This window comes from Miniopterus schreibersii, assembly GCF_964146895.1.
Source record: "Miniopterus schreibersii genome assembly, chromosome: 1".
Classification (NCBI taxonomy): domain Eukaryota; kingdom Metazoa; phylum Chordata; class Mammalia; order Chiroptera; family Miniopteridae; genus Miniopterus; species Miniopterus schreibersii.
In genome coordinates this window covers 88846951-88865686 of record NC_138101.1, presented here as the reverse complement: position 1 = coordinate 88865686, position 18736 = coordinate 88846951, and the positions used below count along the sequence as shown (strand labels likewise).

Genomic DNA, 18736 nt, shown 5'->3' with positions numbered 1-18736 from the left:
CAGCACTGGGTGAGAGGTGCACAGAGAGCACTCTCCCAGGTCTGACATTCCGGCTTAGCACTACAGCCTCAGACACCATGGGCAGAGCACCTCCTGAAGGGAAAACCCACAGTCACAAAGCTGCTACCTGTTGGAAATTCCACATTGAGTGAAGGAGGGACATATATGCATTTTCCTTAGCTTCTAAGGTCCTATCAGCCGAGCCTGTTTTCATCTCTGCTAATTCAGTTCAAACCTAGCTATGCACAATTGCAACCACTTTCTTACCCTGGACCTCCCTTCCCCTTGCTGCTTGGCACACACACATACATGTGTGCAGTCATACATTCAGGTGTGTGCATGTACACACACACACACACACACACACACTGGTAGAGATGGGAGATGGATCATTCAGTCACACACTTCTTTTATTTCTACTGAGTGTGGTCAGGGGGAGTGTGGTCAGGGGGGAAAAATCACACAACTGCATGTTGGCGCATGACTGATTGTGACAAGTCACATTGATATCAATTTTTCAAGGCGGCTGTGTTCGTCTGCCTTCTCAGGGTCTCTGCATGCCCACAATGGCTTTCCTTCCCTCTTGCTGCAGTCTCCACACCAGAAGCTCACCCCCTTTGCTCCAAGGAGGTAACATTGCTTATAATTTTGCAGAAAAAACAAAAGCTAGCATGAGTGAGCTCCATCGGCCTTCCATGCCCTTACCCACAAACTTAACTGTATCTGCCTCAAATTTGTGGCCTTCTCCCCCACCTACTGCATGTGCACACAGGTAGAGGAAGAGTGACCATTGTCCCATCATCCAAGGCTGGCAGGTTCACGTGTCCTTCAGTTCCAGCACCTTCTACCACCTCAGAGAGCCTTCCCGTTCATCCCCTCTCTCCTTTTCTCTGTCTTAAGCAGCTGCTTCTCCATGGACCCCTCCCTTCCACAGCCACCTCGCTGCCACCCTAACAGAAAACAATTTCCTCGCTGACCTGCATCTTCCTCCAGCTGCCCCCATGCCCCTTCTGGTCACAGCAAAGAAAGGTTCAGAAGATGGGTCTGCACTGCCCGCATCCCACAGAGCCCACGCTTTGTGGCAGCCCAGCTTCTGGTCACATCACCCATGGTCAGTGGCCTCTGGGACCCAAATTCCACAGGCGCTTCTCTGCCCTCCTCTGCCTGAATCGAATGATGTCAGCTTTCTGCCCCCAAACTTACTCTTCTTTCTGTGGCTCCTCCTCGTCTCTGTCATTGGCACCACCGCCTCTAGCCCCCCTCCCGCCCCAAGCCAGAAACTAGAGCATCAACCTTGATGTCACTTTCTCTCCCCACCTGCTCCCTTCTCCACCCTCAGTTGCTAATTCCTCTTATGTCTGCATCTTAACTAGCTCTTACATCCATCCCTTACTCTCCGTGCGCACCGCCTTGGCTGTAATTAGGGCCTTCACAAACCTCTCCTGCTTCTGAAATCTCTGTGCTCACCTCTGCTTCTGGTCTTGACCCTTTGCAATCTCTCCTATATGTTGCCATGGAGCATCTTTCCAGAAATTTAATCTGTTCCCCTACTCATGATTTCCCATTGTCACACTAAGGATATCTTTGTCTGTCCTATGTGATGTGCCTTCTGCATGCCTGTCCAGCCTCATCTTCCCCACCCCTTTACCTGCCACACACTTCACAAGCATCCCAGTGATCGCTGTGTGGCCGAGATCCCATTCAGCGAAAGACCTTTGTTTAGATCTCTGGGGCAAACTCCCCATATTGAAGAATAATGACCCTCTGAGAGTGTTCACCAGGCGGGCTTGAGAAATAGGTCCAAAAAAAAAAGACCAACCCACCTAAGAAAGTCTCTCTGTCTTTTTTAAAATTTTTAATTCTCCACCCAAGGATTTTATTTATTTATTATCATTATTGCTTTTTAGAGAGAGAGGAAGGCAGAGAGAGGGAGAGAGAAGAGAAACATTGATCGGTTGCCTCCCAGGGGACTGAACTGGCAGCCCGGGAATTGAACCCGCAACCTTTTGGTGTACCAGGACCGTCCTCCAACCAACGAGCCACCCGTCCAGGGCTCTCTGTCTTTCTACAGACACAAGTTTGTGTTCAGAATGCTTCCTCTGTGTCTAGGCTGTTCCTTTAATTGTGTGTTCTCTGGCCAAGTGTCCCTGAAGCTGTGGTCATCTGCACTGTTCATAGGAAAATAAATGGGGATGGGATTTGGCTCTTCAAATGTAGACTTTCACAAACAATGAACTGAAGTGGGCAATAGAAAAAAGAAAGTTTTAACTGAAGAGAGGGGGTTTAGAGGCAGTTCATGGCCTGACAGTTGGTGTCTTTCCTGATCGGTGGAGACACCAATTGCTATTCCCTGTCACTCACAGGAACATGGGTGTAAAGTGAGGTGCTCGCTAACCAGAACTTGCTAGATCTCAGCTGGGTGTCTTAAGATTTTAGTGCCCTTGACATTCTAATCATCAGAGATATTTGGCCACAGAAACTCACAGCGGTCTCAGTTATCCTTCTCATTATGATTGCTCTTTTTTGCTACCAAGTCAGCATTCCAAATGTGACATTTTTGTTCATTACAAAATGAAATCACTGGTGCATTTAATTAACACTTGCTGTAGATTTTCAGTGATTCCCAAGTGCCACGGGATGGATGTGAGAGGGAAGAGGAGGAGGGAGGGGCCAGAGGGGGGAGCCTGGCTGACATCATTGGCCGAACAGTGTTCTGTCTGCTGCAGTCGAAGGATCCCATGAATTGGAAGCTTTGGGGCCTCTTGCGTATTTAATGTGTGCAAATACATAATGACTTAGCCCATATTTATTCCTACTTCAGACAGTGTGATAAAATATCCCGGGGCTGGGTTTTGTGTGACACTGCTCACGGGGCCCAAAGAACACTCTTGGCCAGGTGCGCACTTGGCCTGGAACACAGTTCCCTTTGCCTCAAAAACAAGCCCTAAGATCCAGTCCTGCTAACTCTGCTGAAGAACCTGTTAAAATGTAGGTTTATTATGATTCAGGTGCAGTGAAACCAGCAGATGTGGAGACAGCTGCCGTTGAAAAAACAGTTTGCTATTCATAGTTCCCAAAAGGAAGGGGCACACGAGGCCAGGTGGACAGGGAACTGGGGGCAAGGGCTTGTATTGTTTCTGTGGAAGGAATGGGTGAGGATTGGCTACTTGGAATAATTTCAGAGGTTCCTCGCCCTGGAGTTGTTAGGGGAGGTGACAGGCAGAGTGTGTGGGCTCTGGATCGGTTGGTCTGCGTATGAAGGGCATGCTCCCGGGTGACTCCTTTACTATCTCTAGGAATTGGTTAATGCTGGGAAGGCAGTCCCTCCAGAGTTAATGAGGCCCCAGACATTGGTATTAACCCATGGTTAGTGCAGAACCAGACTTGGAATTGTCCATTCAGACACTCCGAATCTACAAGAAATAACTCCTTTTGGGACGTTTACCCAGAGACCTGAAATTTTCTTTGTGAACTGGGTATTTGAGGAATCCCCACACTGGTAGTTAAAGAAATGCAACATCGCCACCTACTGCTGAAAAGGAGTACCTTTGACAAGGCTCTCAGGAAAATAAAAAACAAAAAACAAACAAAACAGAACTGGTTTAAAAAAGAGAGAAAATAGAAACTCTTGACTTTGAACTGAAACTACTGCCATTTCCCATTTCCACAGAACTTTCTTCTCACGAGTGTGCAGGGCCTCGGTGTGTGAACTGAGACGTCTGAGGTCTGTTTTTCTCTAGGCATTTTTGACTCACCAGTTCCCTTGCACAGATGGCAAGTTCAGGATGAGTTAAATATCCAAGGTTATAGAATAATAATATGACAGGCCTGGAACTCACAGGGTTTTCCAAGCTGTTTCTTAGTGATAAAGGGTAACAGGAAACTGCTTTACAATTTCTGTCAAGAGGAGGTGATTTTTTTTCCTTCATGTGAGAATATGCTTGTTATTTCCTCTACCTTCTTGCCTCTTGGACAGCCAGACAACACAGAGCTCGGTGGAAATTAATGCTGTCAGAAAAAAAGAAAAAAAAGAATGCCATCTGATTTTAGTTTTCTATTATTAGAGAGTTGAAGGGAATTGTTATGTTTCCCTTTTTTTTCTTAATCCTCTCTTGAGGATGTTTTTTTCATTGCTTTTTCAGAAAGGGGGGAGGGGAGAAGGAAACATCAATGTGAGAGAGATACATTACTGGTTGCCTCCTGCACACTCCCCAACCTGGCGCATGAAGTGAACCCGCAACCCAGGTCTGTGCCCTTGACCGGGAATCAAACACGAGACCCTTCAGTTCGAGGGACTACGCTCTGACCACTGAGCCACACCGGCCAGGCCGTTGTTTCTTTAATATACTTTTGAGAAAACCGGGGCTGGAAATACAGAATGTCTTCACTCCTAAATGCTCAAGAACTAAAACAAATGCAATAAAGACATAATGAGTTGCTTTGAAAATGAAGTTGCTCCAGACCCAACAGGTTTAGACTCCAAATGATTGTTACAGAGCTCAGCTCACTCACTCACTGTTGAACTCAAGACGCCCCTGCTGTTATTCTGGCTTTCGGAGTCGAGGCGAGCAGCAGCTTGGTTTGAACAACTTTCCATGTTATCAGTGAGGGAAGGGGCAGGGCAAGGGCCGGATGTGGAATATAAAACCCCCTAACCTAGAATTTCGCGACATCTGGGAAACCATGTATTTCTTCTCCCTCCTGCATTGCCTTCATTGCGCATTTCACTGTCCAGTAAGAACTCCAACCAGTGGCGAGTGCAGAGAACAGTTGAAAATCAGGTTTCATTCACAGATACATAGTAAGCTCAAGTTCATGCCAGGCACTGCGGTAGTCCTGGAGAGGCACTACGACAAGGAGCGAGCAGCAGCCGCCTAGTGAGGAGGCATCCCAAGGCACAGAAAATTACAGACTGGGAGGCAACGCCACAGGCAGAGGGTGGCGCAGGAGCCTGGGAGAGGGCTCTTCTGTGGGGCGAGCCACTGGAATCAGGTAACGTGTGGTGATCCTGAGCGAGGGCTGAAGGGAGCCAGAGTGAGCTGGGTGTGAAGGATTGTTTTGGGGGCCAGGTGAGAGGAATAACTTGAACGAAAGCACAAAGCAAGTTTCATCTGTAATAGGCCACACCTGCAAGTCACCCAGCCGAACTGGCATTCTTCTGAGCCACCTCGAGTGGGGTCCAAGGCATTGTCCCCCGTTCCTCCTCTCCCACTCCTTCCCCTCACTTCCCTCCTACCCTCCCTCCATCCTTCCCTCTTTTCTCCCTTCCTCCCTTTTTCATTTTGATATTCTGACTGCCCCTCTCCAAAAGCCCTTTATAGTGGATGTAGATTTTAATTAAATCAAATTTAACTTATTTTGCTTTGAGATGTAGAATTTGCTACTGCATTGCAAGTCTCCGTTATTAGAGACCTGAAAGTTACACAACTCGACAGTTCCTCTGAGACCACCACAGACACTGCGTGGAGGCTTCCACATACTACAGTACCTGCTCCAGGAGGCAGATGACTTCATTTATTCATCTATTTATTTATTTACTTTCGGGGGGGGGGGGGGCTTGTGGCAGAGATCAACCAGCCCAGGCGTTGCAAGAATGGGGGCCATATAGTAATTTCCAAAAATTCTGTAGACTCTCACATAATGGTAATTGTACTGATATCTGTTGATTGAAAATATCTGCTAATACTTGACATTACTCTGAACTGACAAATTTAAATGAATCTGTAATGTATTAATCACAACAGCCTCTGCACACTTTTGAAAAATGATAGAACACATTAGTCCATAGACAAAAGATTGCTGACTGGTGGCCTTGGACTTGAACTGGCATATGGACTCTTTTTTTTTTTTTTCTTTATACAATGTTGGTGTGTTGTTTTTGTGGTTATTGTTGTTTTAATCTGAATTAGTTTCCAGTACTGAAAGCAGTAGATTCTTAGATGTAGAGCCACTGACTGAGTGCTGCCATCTCCTTTTATAATCTGGAAAAGAAGCCCAGAGAGATTATGTAACTTACCTTACATCACACAGAGCTGGGACCAGACTGCTGGCCTCGACTTCTTCCCCAGGATTCTTTCCATCGCCTTGTAATGCGGTTCTAGAACATTATACCACTTGTTTCTTCTCTTTTCACTGCATCTCCCCCTGGGGGTCCCCAGTTTCCATGAGGCAGGTATCCAGTGCCCCTAAGAGTTGTTATACCCACTCATAGCCTTCTGCTCCTCCAGGGCCCTGCATTTCAATCATCTCCTCTTTCCCCTCTTATCACAACTCCTACTCCCTTAGTGCAGCTGATCCTTAGACAAGCACCAACACCTTATCTAATTAAGGAATTTAATAAACTCCAAAGTCAGTGTGTAAAGGTGCACTTAATGTAAACTTCAATAATTTTAGCATATTTCATCTTGAAAAACATCAATAAGTCTCACCTGGATAAAAATTCAATTCTTGTTTGGCTTAATATGCATTAATGTTACCGTGTTGAACTTGTCACCCTCTGGATGTACAGAAATCAAACCACACACCAACACCTTCGGGAAGACAGGTCGTAGTCATTTTTAAGATAATTTTGGCTCCTGGTTTGATTAAGCAGAAGAGGCTATTTTTAAAAAATCCAGCTCAACAATGATTAGGACAAAAAAGTAATGTACTGAAAACAAATAGCATTGTTTAAAAAATGGAAAGCAGCCCAGCCGGGCGTGGCTCAGCGGTTAAGCATCGACCTAGGATCCAGGAAATCAGGGTTCGATTCCCAGTCAGGGCACATGCCCGGGTTGTGGGCGCAGCCGATCAGTGACTCTCTCATCATTGATGTTTCTACCTCTCTCTCCCTCTCCTTTCCTCTCTCTGAAATCAATAAAGATATATTTAAAAAAAAAAGGAAAGCAGGTAAGGAATAAGAAAGTAAACGGCTGAGTTTAAGTCCACTCTAAGAAGCTGAAGGCAGGCCCGGTTCTTTGCCAGGGTCAGGGCTATTAGGCATGATGGTCCTAACCCACTATAAAGACTTGAAATACACTGTTTTCTCTCAAAAAAGGAATCATATGAAGGTTACAGTTGATACCTTTTTCTCGTGTTCATTTAGGACTGGGAGCCCTAGTCCTCATGGCAAATCTGTGGCTCGGAGAGCAGTTGATCTTCTGCTAGGTCAGTGCTTCTGCGATTCACCTGCGGTTTTTCCCTTCCAGGTTCTACATAGAAAGCATTTCGTACCTGAAGGATAGCGCCACCATTGAGCTCTTCTTCCTGAATGCCAAGTCCTGTATCTACAAGGTAAGAACTTCTTCCCCTCCCGGTTCAGAGTTGCCCGTTGAGATCTGGAAGAATCATTTGAAGCTGGAAACCCCAAGTTGTTGCCTCTAATGTGATTTTAAGGAATAGTAGGAGTAACTTATAAATGATTTACTATAAATAAATGAGAACTCCATGAAACTGGAGCTACCCAGGTTAATAACGTGATTCCTGATCCCATCGCTGTGTTTTTGGCCCCTTGAGGTGTTCTTTAACCTGATCTTAGGGGTCTCCCTAACCTGGCAACGGACACAAAGAGGAAACCTAGACAAGCATGACAGATGCACTAGTCAACTTATGTCTCACTAGTGTGAATGAACTTGTAACTTTTATTTTTTTAAACATATCTTTATTGATTTCAGAGAGAGGAAAGGAGAGGGAGAGAGAGAGATAGAGACATCAATGATGAGAGAGTCATTGATCGAGCCCGCAACCCAGGCATGTGCCCTGACTGGGAATCGAACCCCGATCGCCTGGATCCTAGGTCGATGCTCAACCACAGAGCCACGCCGGGCCGGGCTGAACTTGTAACTTTTAGATGTTCTAGCAGTATCTCTCAGAGATGCTATTGGACTTTGGGTGGGACAATTTTTTTTAATTGTGCTAAAATACACATAAAATTTGCTATCATAACCATTGGTAAATGTGCAGGTCAGTGGTACTGAGTGCACTTACATCATTACCGTCCATCTTATAAAGCTGAAACTCTGTACCCGTTAAACACCAGCTGCTTTCTCCTCCCTCCAGACCCTGGCCACCATTCTGCCTTCTGTCTCTGTGAATTTAACTGCTATAGGTACCTCATATAAGTGGAATCAAGCGGTACAGGGTGGTACAAAATAACACAAAAATAAACTCTGTGCTTCACGTACTCACAACTGTAAACCTACTTTTGCCCCACCTGCGTTTGTTATTTTGAGACTGGCTTATTTCACTTAGTATAATGTCCTCAGGGTTAATCCATGTTGTCAAAATTTCCTTCCTTTTTAAGGCTGAATAATATTTAATTATATTGATATGCCATATCCTGTTTATCTATTCATCCATCAATGGACACTTGGGTGGGTTCCACCTTTTGGCTACTATGAATAATGTTGCTATGACATGGTTTATAAATATCTGTACAAGTCCCTGCTTTCCATTGTTTTGGGTGTATACCCAGAAGTGGTATTGCTGGATTATATAGCAATTCTGTGTTTAATTTGAGAAGTTGCCAGACTGATTTCCATTGTGACCGCACCAATTTATATTCCCACCAACAATGGATAAAGGTTCTAATTCCTTGGCATCCTCGCCAACACTTGTCTTCTGTGTGTTTCTTAATAATGGCCACCCTAATGGTGTGGGGTGGTGTCTTATTTTGATTTTGGTTTGCATTTCCCTAATTATTAGTGATGTTGAACACCTTTTCATATGCCCAGTGGCCATTTGTGTATCTTCTTTAGAGAAATGTCTCTTCAAGGGACAGTTCTTGATTGGGTGGGACTGTCCCTTGCACTGCATCCAATTCCCCCATATGCTTGTAGTGTTTCCTCCTTCCATTGGAGAACCCAGATGCCACAGGCATTTCCAGCACACACACCCTCCCTAGGGACAGGGACTTGCAAAGCACCCCCTGGGCTGAGAACCACTACTAGGAGAACATACGCAAAATAAGCATCCACTCTGCTGGCCCCCAACACGCACCCTCTGTCTCACTAAGGGAGCCTTCAGCACACACGTCAGGTTGGCCCATTAGCAACATAAAGACAGGTGATACCTGCTCAGGTCTTAGGGTGGCAGGCTGGGTGCTGAGTGCCTTCTGTAAGTCGTGTGACTGAATCTTCATATACCTTTGAGAGGAATATTACTTTTTATCCCTGTTTTCCCTGTGACGTAGATGAGGCTCAGGGAGGTTATGAGATTCGCTTGAGGTCACATATCTACTGAATGGCAGCCTCAGTGAGGGTTGAGCTCGGTCGCCCTGCACCCTGGAGGGCATACTCTCCTTAGAGTAGAAGATGCTTCTGCATCCAGAGAACTTCAAAGCCAAGGACACATGTTATAAAGTGGTCAACAGTTATATTTGAAAGTCCGAGAAGATCCCACTACCTGTATTTTCACACTTAACTAAACTCATTTTGGGGGGATTTCAACAACCCAAAACTATTTACACATGCACATACACACACACGCGCACACATACACACACGTTGAAATGGTGTATTAGCCATCACTTTTCCTTTTGGAAGTATTTCACATTCATTGCTCAGAATAGTTTTTCGAAATGCAAATATTCAAAATAATGAGGGCCTGGTAGTGATCAAATCCAATTCTGTGAAAGGACCTCACTTGGTGACAGTTGCTGAGCCAGGACTTAAACTGGGCTCAAACCCAGTGATTCAAGACCAAAGTATTTTGGGGTTTTGCTGAATGGAGGGAAAAGTCACTAAATGCAGTTCCAGGAACTAGCAGATTCCTTCCTCTCTCTAAGCCCTTCTTTTCTCATTATAACGTGGAAATAATAATACCAACCTTACATACCTCACAGATTATAAGAATAACTGCTGGTTTTTATTTAGTGAATGTGAAAGCTCTTTGAAAACCGTCAGAAATAAAAAGTGAGCACCATCCACTAGGTGGCAGACGTGGGCAGTAAATGTCTGGGAATCCCTGAACTGATGAAATCACACACAAACCCCAGCAAGTAAAAAGTTGCCCCAAATCGTGCTTATACCGGCACCTGGGTAAAGGGAGAGAAAGTTTCCTTCTTGGGGTTGATCGGTCCAGTCTAATCACAAATGCTCAGCTGGAGTTGAAGGCTGCAGTGCTTCTGAGGACTCTGGGATTCAGGGGAAATAAAAATATTTTAAAAATCCTCATAATGAAATATTATAGATTCCCAAATGAAGGTGGTGATGTATTCATTTCTGATCACGTTGCCCACAGCAGCAGCCTGCCTACTGACATGGTTGGGGAAAGGTCAGTCGAGAACCCAGCTGCTTCGTCTCAGGAACTGTCCTAGAGCTTGGCCGTGCCAATGACCCAGGGATGGCTGAAGTTTACAAAAGACACCAAACAGCGTCACGGACGACCTGTTTCCCTCCCTGTCATCAAAAATAATATTTTAATTTGCATAAATTGACACTTAACAGTTTATTTTTAAAATGTCCACATGTATTATTTTATTTGAGCCTCATGAGTGAGGTTGAGTGGGACACATTAACTTTCCAGAGGAAGGAAACTGATGTCAGGGAGGATACGGGACTTACTCAAAGACAAAGGGCCTGGTGTGACCTGTTGTGCAAGTTGTAAACGGAAAGACCTTGGGAGTTCCAGTAGCACAGTGATTATGATTAGGAATTTAGATTTGGTGTCCCACAGACGTGGGTTCCCTTCCCAGCTCCGCCTCTTAGTAAATGCAATAAGTGTGAACACCTTCTGTGATGTCTCCAAGCTCAATGTTCTGCTTTGGTTTGCAAGGAAAATGGTTCTTGAGAAAATGAAGCGAGATGAAGCATGAACTAGGTTAGTACCGTGCCAGGCACACTGTTAGCTCTGGTTGAGATAAAACTGCTCACTTGGGCTCAGGCCCGAGGTGTTTTTTTGGCTGTGATCTATATGTCACCCACGCTGCCCTGGGGCCAGAGGGCGGTGCCAGACATAACCTGTAGGTGATGCTGATTCCGGAGGCTTCAGTTGACACAGCACAGATTTAATATCTCCCTTCCTGTTTCTTAGGCAATGATTCCTATAGCACAGCAGAATCCAAGTTGTTCAGATAAAATAAGCTATTTATTCTTGCTTCTTCTAAGACCCTGTTTCATTCACTTTTTAAAGCATAAATATTTACTTTTATCCAAGTAATATATAACACAGACAATAATGCTGGCAAAACTAGAAGGCTGCAGGAAAAGAGGAAGACCAAATATGAGATGGATTGACTCTATAAAAGCAGCTGTAGACAGGAGTCTACAGGAGCTGGGCAGGGCTGTTGAGGACAGGCCACTGCACATCACAAATTCATGGAGTCACCAGGAGTCAGATCTGGCTCAACGGCATGTAACACACACAATCTAGGATGCAGTTTAAAATCTGAATGGTTCTAAGAGGCTTCTTATGAAAAAGATCCCCACCCTCAGTCCCACCACTTACAACAGTTTTAGCTGTTTCTTCTGGTATTTGCCTCTCTGTTTCTAAATAATGGGCACAGGGCGTTATTCCTTGAGTTATCCATTTTAGATTTATTGAGTTCCTGTTAAGATAGGTGAGGATGAAGGTCTCCTGTACAACCATCCCCACTTTGCCTTTCCTATTTTCGCATTAGTTCTGGGCGAAAGCCACAGCCGTCAGCATCACATTATTATGACTAATCCAAGTAGCATCCTATGGTTGTGATTCTTTTTTTAGATAACCAGATGTTTTACCTAAAGGTAATAATTGCCTTGCTGTTACTTGTTTAGTTTTTGTGTATCCGTCTTTATTCCCCAAAAGCTTCTACAGACTCCTAAATGCATACTAATATTAATTTCCAAAAGCATCAGGTAATTCATCAGCTCTCTTTGGTTTGGTTTTGGTTGCGCTGCCTTTTGTCGTTTTTCTTGGGACCTCCCTTTTGGAGCCTTCCATCCTCTTGCTATAGTATGCGTGTTGAATCATTCACAGGACACCCCTTACCCATTCCTTCTTTCCTGCACCCCAACTCTGTGGTGGGTTGTCTGTTTCCTGGATCCTGATTCTTCCTGTGTTTTGTTTTACACCATCGTTTCACTGGACAACATCCTACAGCAATCCAGAGAAAGTGCATGTGGGAAGTAAACTGCTTGGGTGCTTGCAAATCTGAAAAAGTCTTCTGCCTTCATATCTGATTAATAGTGTGACTGTGTGGAAATACAGAACGAAGATTTCTCTCAGGATATCTGAGGTGTTGCTTCCGAGTCCTGCTTTGATACCTCATCTCTCCTACTTTTCATCTGTGTCTTTTTATTCTATCTTCTAGGAAATTTTGTCAATAGTGTCTTTAATCTCTTCTATTGACTTTTTAACCTTTGCTGTCATGTTTTTAATTTCCAAGACTTCCTTCATATTATCTGGATTTTCTTTTTTATGCATTATATTATTCTTTGATTGTCTTTGAACCTAATATCCTCTTATTGTTCTGATAATATCATGCATGTGTCATTCTGTTTCTAATTTTTTTTTTTTACTGTTTATTTATTGTGGTCTGTGTCTCTCATTAGGAGGCTTGCCTTAATTATCTGTTGACTCTGGTCTGTTCATTGATATTTAAGAGTGAGGCACTTAGCCCTGGCCAGTGTTGCTCAATGGTTAGAGCGTTGGCCTGAGCTCTGAAGGGTCATGGGTTTGATTCCCAGTCAAGGGTTGCAGCCTCGATCCCCAGCTTGGGTCAGGGCGTCATGGGAGGCAGCCAACTGATGTGTCTCTCTCACATTGATCTCTCTCTCTTTCTCTCCCTCCCTCCTCCCTCCCTTCCTCTCTCTAAAAATCAATGGAAAAAATATCCTCAGGTGAAGATTAACAAGCAAAAAAAAGTGAGACACTCAAAAGCTAACTCATGCTCCCAGGGTCCAGGAGGGGGTGGTTCTGGGTGTCCCTGTGAGGTGATCCATTGGCAAGCTGGTTCTTTCACTGTGTACCCCGAGATATCAGTGTTTGGGTGTCCTTTCTCTGTGGCACTTCGTTCTCTCCAGAGGAGCCCCTCCCGTCCTGCCCAGGGCAGGCGGTGGCTCCATTCCTGTACAGATGTGCCTTTCGCCACTGTGCTTTCAGTCCACCGTATCCCAGCTTCCTGTTCATCTTCTCCAGGGAACAGACCTTGGGTTTCTTCAACAGCAGAGATGTGAGAAAAGGGCTTTTGTTTGATTTTTTCCCCCCAGCTACAAATTGGTATTCCACTCTCTTCACCAGGAGGAGACAGAGCCCATGACCAAAGTGGGTTTCTCCCTCACTTTCCCTACTGTACAGCTCCTTTATTTTCTACAAAAAGAGCAGGGAAATACGGTGCTAACCTACCCAAGTGGCAGACAATAGACTGCAGCCACGAGAGAGCAGGACTGTAATTGTTTAGTTTGAGTAAAGCAGGAGGAAGTACAGACTGAGGCCACTGGTGCTCCACACGCTCCAACAGCACTTCTGATGTGTTTTCTCAACTCAGCTGACATGTGGGTGATGGCAAGGAAATTTATGACCGGGGATGGAGAGGTTCATTTAGAAATCTATCTAGTCCTGTGGTGAACTCCCATGGGAACTGCGCCTGGGGATGTTATGTGTTCCCTAGGAAGGAACTCGAGACAGCAGAGCTCTCCTGCTAAGCTTCCCATCTGGTTCTCTCCCTCTTTGGATGTGGCCTCCTACGTCAACTGGAGAAGCCATCAGTCAGGAGATAGTGGGCTTGTCACACCACATAGGAGCGGTCGGGTGGACTTGGATTCTCAGCTCTGTCCCCACCTTCAGGCTACAGGATCAAATCCTGCCTGCTCTGAGTTCTCCACTGACAAAATGAAATTGATGTGAAAAGTTAATCACCATAGTAATTTGCAGTAGCCTTGCAAACAACAAACGCCGGGTCATAAAATGTCACTGTCTGTCTAATTTTTTAGAAGGATTCCCATAAATTATAGAACTTAAAGTTATAAGGGAAATAAAGAAATCTGAGACCCAGCCCCCAAGATTCTTCACAGAGAGACAAGAAAATTCGCTCCCACACTGAAAGACCTTCTATCTCCATTTAATTCCTTGTAGGAGTAATTTGATACTTTTATGATTTCAGTCTAGTGAAGTGAGGGACTAGTCAGATGAGTAACTGTGCAATTATGAATCTCATGTTTGAACTGTGTAACCCTGTCCAGACCTGAAGGGATCAGCTGTTTGCTCTGTAAGTATATTTGTCAAATTTAAATTTTGCTTGATCTCAACACTTATCCAACAATGATAGTCAAAGAAACAGGACCCACAGTCACCATCTGAAGAGGGATGGAAATGTGCCACTTTGGGATGGAGGAAAAATTGGCATGGGCATTTTTCTGAGTGAATTTTTATGATCATGTTCCATGAATGTTCAGTAAACTTTTTAATTGATTACTTTCCAACCCCAGGGAGCAAGGATTCACATATTCCCTGGGAAATTACTAAGTTTGGTGCCTATGTGCCCACTGAGAGCAAACAGATCATGTCAGAAAAAACTTACAATTCTGATGTTAGGTGTGTTGGGGGGGCCTTGCCCAACCTTCCTTTCCAAGATTTCCACATTGGTCTGGGAGCATCACATGTTATGGGAGCTTAAATAATCAGCCTTGGGCCGTGCTTACCACTTAGGTCTAAATACCATTCCTTTTGACAAAATTGAAATATGTGGTCTTTATCCAAGATCTTTAAAGAACTTTGCTAATGAGCAGATGATATCATCTCCTCTGAAGATGAGAGAAACAAAGCCCAGAATCAAGTCCCACAGGACAAATGAACCAACATAAATATTAGTCTCAGACTTACAGCATCCTAATCCTTATTTCGCAGAGTGATTATTGCAGGTGTAGCGTGTGTGCTCATATGACAGAAAGTGGAAGCTCAGGACAGAGAAGGCCCTTCGTTTTCAACTCTAGAAACAGACTCGTGTGGACTCACCATCTTGGCTGCCCATGACCTCTAAAAGATTCCTCAGGGTCATGCAATGGGCTGTGTATAGTAGACAGCAAGAGCTATCCCTGTGCCACACAATGAGAGTGGGGGCCCAGCGTGAATGGCATATACTCCAAGGGATCATGAGACAAACATGAAGTGACTTGACTGATGAAAAACTGGCAAAAGGCTAGAAAGAGAAATTGTGCAAGATCACATCAGTCCTATCATGCACCACAGCTCCTGTTTGCCTGGGGGCGAGTTCTTGTAGTCATTACGAGTGAGTTGTGTAATAAGGTGGGGCAGTTACACAGCCACAGGGAGGCGAAATGTGTGCATCAGGACCCACTTGGATGATATACACACACATGTAGACACATACACACACACAGTGCTGCACACCTCTTTCAAAAATATATAGCTTACTGAAGATTTCTATATATGCCAAAAGTGCTGAAGAACAGAGGCAAAACTGTGGAGTTCAGATGATTTTTAAACACCAATGAGCAAAAATAAATAATACAAACATGATATTTGTAGTGTGTCTTAGAGTTTCCAAATCACTTCTACATTATCACCTCACCAAACTCAGTAATATAATTGGAAGAGAAATTGCTGTTCCCATTCGACTGGTAAGGAAGATGAAACTCAAGATCAGTGATTTATTCAATGTCCCAGAGCTGTTTGGAGGGTAAGAACTAGAATCTGGAATGTTCAGGTGAGCATAGAAATGATCTTAAGGAGGACAGCAAGAAACTATGATCTTATATTTTTGTGAGTGAGAAGAAAGGTCACAGTTGGTAGGATTCATTCGGAAACCCACTGGCCCGCCCTGTAAGTCATTCTGAATGGGCTTTGCAAAGGTTGTCCTCACTGGAAGCTTCACAACCTACCATATGGTTGTTAGTCATATTTTATTATAATTATCTCATTAATCTTATGTGAAACTTGGAATTTCTGTCATTCCTTACCAGGGAGGAATGCTTTTCATTAAGATTCTTGGTTGTGTGGAAAGACCACCACCATGCTCCTCAGCACCAGGGGAGCATGACGAGATCCTCCAGCTCTGAGGACTTTTGGAGAAAGTCCACAACACCTGCCACTCAGGGTTCTTGTGGGGCTATTTGTTTGGAACACTTGGAGACCCTGGGACGGAAATCTTTCTGAGAATATTGTTAAGCATTGCTGCTTATGAATGACCTCAGGCCTCTTCCATCAGCTACTTAATCACCTAGGATAAAACCGTGCTGACTGGAGGAAGTGAAGCCATCCCCCAGCCTGCTCCTAACACATATGCACACACCTGCAGATGGTCAAGTTTGACCTTCCCTACCATCTTTCAAAAGATCAAAGAAAGCACCACACATTATTCAGTAGTACATGAAACAGACACCCCAAAATGTGCACCAAATGGCCACATTAACTACCAGACATCATGTTCCCTTCTACCAGCATCCCTTTCTTACCAATGAGTCTCAAGATAGAATTACTACATGCCCACCAGAGCACCCTAGATTCCCAGGCAAGAGCCCCGCTCAGCAAACCCTGCAGCACCCGCCCCCGAGTGGTTCTGAGAGCACTGGGGGCACAGAGGAATGTCACACACCGGCGCCTGGGTGGTGCCATGTGGGAAATGGCCAGCGATCTTCCCCTGAAGGGGTCTTCTCCTGTTCCCCTTCCTTTCCCATTTTGTTCTCAGGTCAAGGGAAATCCCGGAAAGTATGGGGGTTTTGCACACACTCTGTTGTCCCATTCAGTTTACTTTCTCTGCTTGAGCAGACACATGTGGAAGAAGCCACCTCTGGGTTGCCAAAGTCAGATGAGGAAAAGGCAGAGCAGCCTTTTTAAAGTCCTAGGGCAGCATGTGTCTGAGAGGAGGATCCCTGGAGACTTGTATTCACTCCTCTCCACGGGAACTCAGCTTCCAGCTTTTGAAGTCCAGTGGGAAACGTGTGGCGTGGGCAGAAAGTCTAGAGCTCGGTGCCATCGCAGTGGAATTTTAAAGATAAAATCGACTGGGAGGGCCAGGTGTATAATGGGGAAAGTGTTAGGACAATAGACATCAGGGAATCGGCAGACACGGCAGGTAGGGAGCTGTTTCCTTCAGTCAGGAACGTGTCTTCCTGCCTTTCCCAGATCTGTTCTTACACACAGCGTGTAGGTCTCTGTCCTGACCTCTCAGGAGAGACGAGGTGGCTCTTGAATGCAATCAAGATTAAGTAGAAATGGTAAGGAGTCATAATGCAGCTCTCTTTTCCATCAGATGGTGCAAATGTGTGGGATGTCTGGCCACTTCCTTCGTTAATCTTTTTCCCTCTGCCTGGCCACATTTTGACCCCTGTTGTGTTTCTTATCTTCCCTGGGAGATAGTCAAGGTCAGAGAGGGTGAAAACTCACCCCACTTAGAGGTGCTAGTTCCCCACTTACCCTGAGGACACATATGGTGAGAAAGAACTTGGGTAAATCAGGTGAGACATTTAATTGTGCATTTTTAGTAGTTTTACTCTGAATGATGGTACATTATGGTTAATGTTCACCACCAGATTAGTGTCCAAAAGTCTCTCCAGGAACTGCCCACTAGGCTGTGTGAAACCAAATCAAATTAAAAAGACCCCCATCTACCTTCCCCACCCTGCTTCTCCCCACAGTGTAGACATTCTCATTTAGCAGATGAGTCAAATAATGAACTCAGAGCTGTGCTCATGGTTGGTTTTGAGTTACACTTTAGATTAGCCTCTCCTAGGATGTTAAATATTAGCCCACAGTTGGCCACTGGCTGCAGCATAGGTGTAAATGTTTGACAGAAGAACACACATCCCAATACACTAATAGGTACACATGAGTGACCTCAGGAAGCCGGTTGGTGGGAATAGAAACGAACATAGAGTAGAAATGACCCAATGTGGAAACTCTAGACAGCATTTCTGTTAAATCATTTGTACACTGTTAAATGATTTACATTCTGATGGGACCTGGTAATCCCAGAAATGTGATTCCAGGCATTCCTCCACATCCCAGCACTGACAGTCTGTGTCGCTTGCAGTGGCCGTAAAGCTCCTTCAGCTGGTTAAGCGTATAGAATCATTGTCCCCTTTCTTCCAGATGTTCTCGTTAGTTCTCTCAGCCCATGCTCCTAAGGCAGCTCAGTACCAAACGTTATTTTCCACCTGTGAAATTCCTAAGCCCAAAAGAGCATGAACCATATCCTTCCCTCAAAAGATACAGGCTTGCTTTAGTGTATTGTTTTGAATAACGGACCAATTCTGGACCACACACACAAAAACAATTAGAAAATTCCATGAATCAGAGTTTAGTGTATAATTCAAGTGAAAAGTAGCTCTTGTTTTAGCTATTGTTGATGATAGATGTGGTTCTGAAAATAAGTTGGCTAAGACCGAGTCCTAATTGATTTGGGGGATGCACACTCTCAGGAAGGCTGCATGCTGGACAAGAAGTTTGGAGTTGTCTCCAGCCCCATCACTGCCACTAAGGCCTTGTGACAGTGGGCAAGTCCCTTACAGTTTTGGACTTCTCTTCTCAGTGTAAGCAGGGGGCTGGGCTGGCTGTATGTAAGTCTGTCCTAGCTCTAACCTTCTGTGCTCCAGTCACTCACTACAGGATCTGGTGATGTTAGGAAGAGAGCAGCAATTTGACAACAGAAGTGTAACATCAGTTTATTTTCTTATTATTCTTACATGCTGATGGACTTCAGATTTCCCTTCGTCTTTAAGACCTGAACTCTATATAACAATACGGTGTCCTGTACTTAAATTTGTTAAGAGGGTAGATCTCGTGTTAGGTGTTAAAACCACACACACACAAACATACACAC

General features: G+C 44.7%; 1 protein-coding gene across 6 annotated transcripts in view; it reads left to right on the top strand.

The window, feature by feature from the left end:
• Positions 1 to 18736, top strand: part of FRMD4A (FERM domain containing 4A) — a 578005-nt gene that overhangs the window by 442301 nt on the left and 116968 nt on the right. For all 6 annotated transcript variants that reach the window (XM_081154205.1, XM_081154207.1, XM_081154206.1 and 3 more), the window contains one exon: positions 7188 to 7272. In XM_081154205.1, the coding sequence (XP_081010331.1) occupies positions 7188 to 7272 (85 nt within the window). The remainder of the gene's footprint in view (positions 1 to 7187; positions 7273 to 18736) is intronic.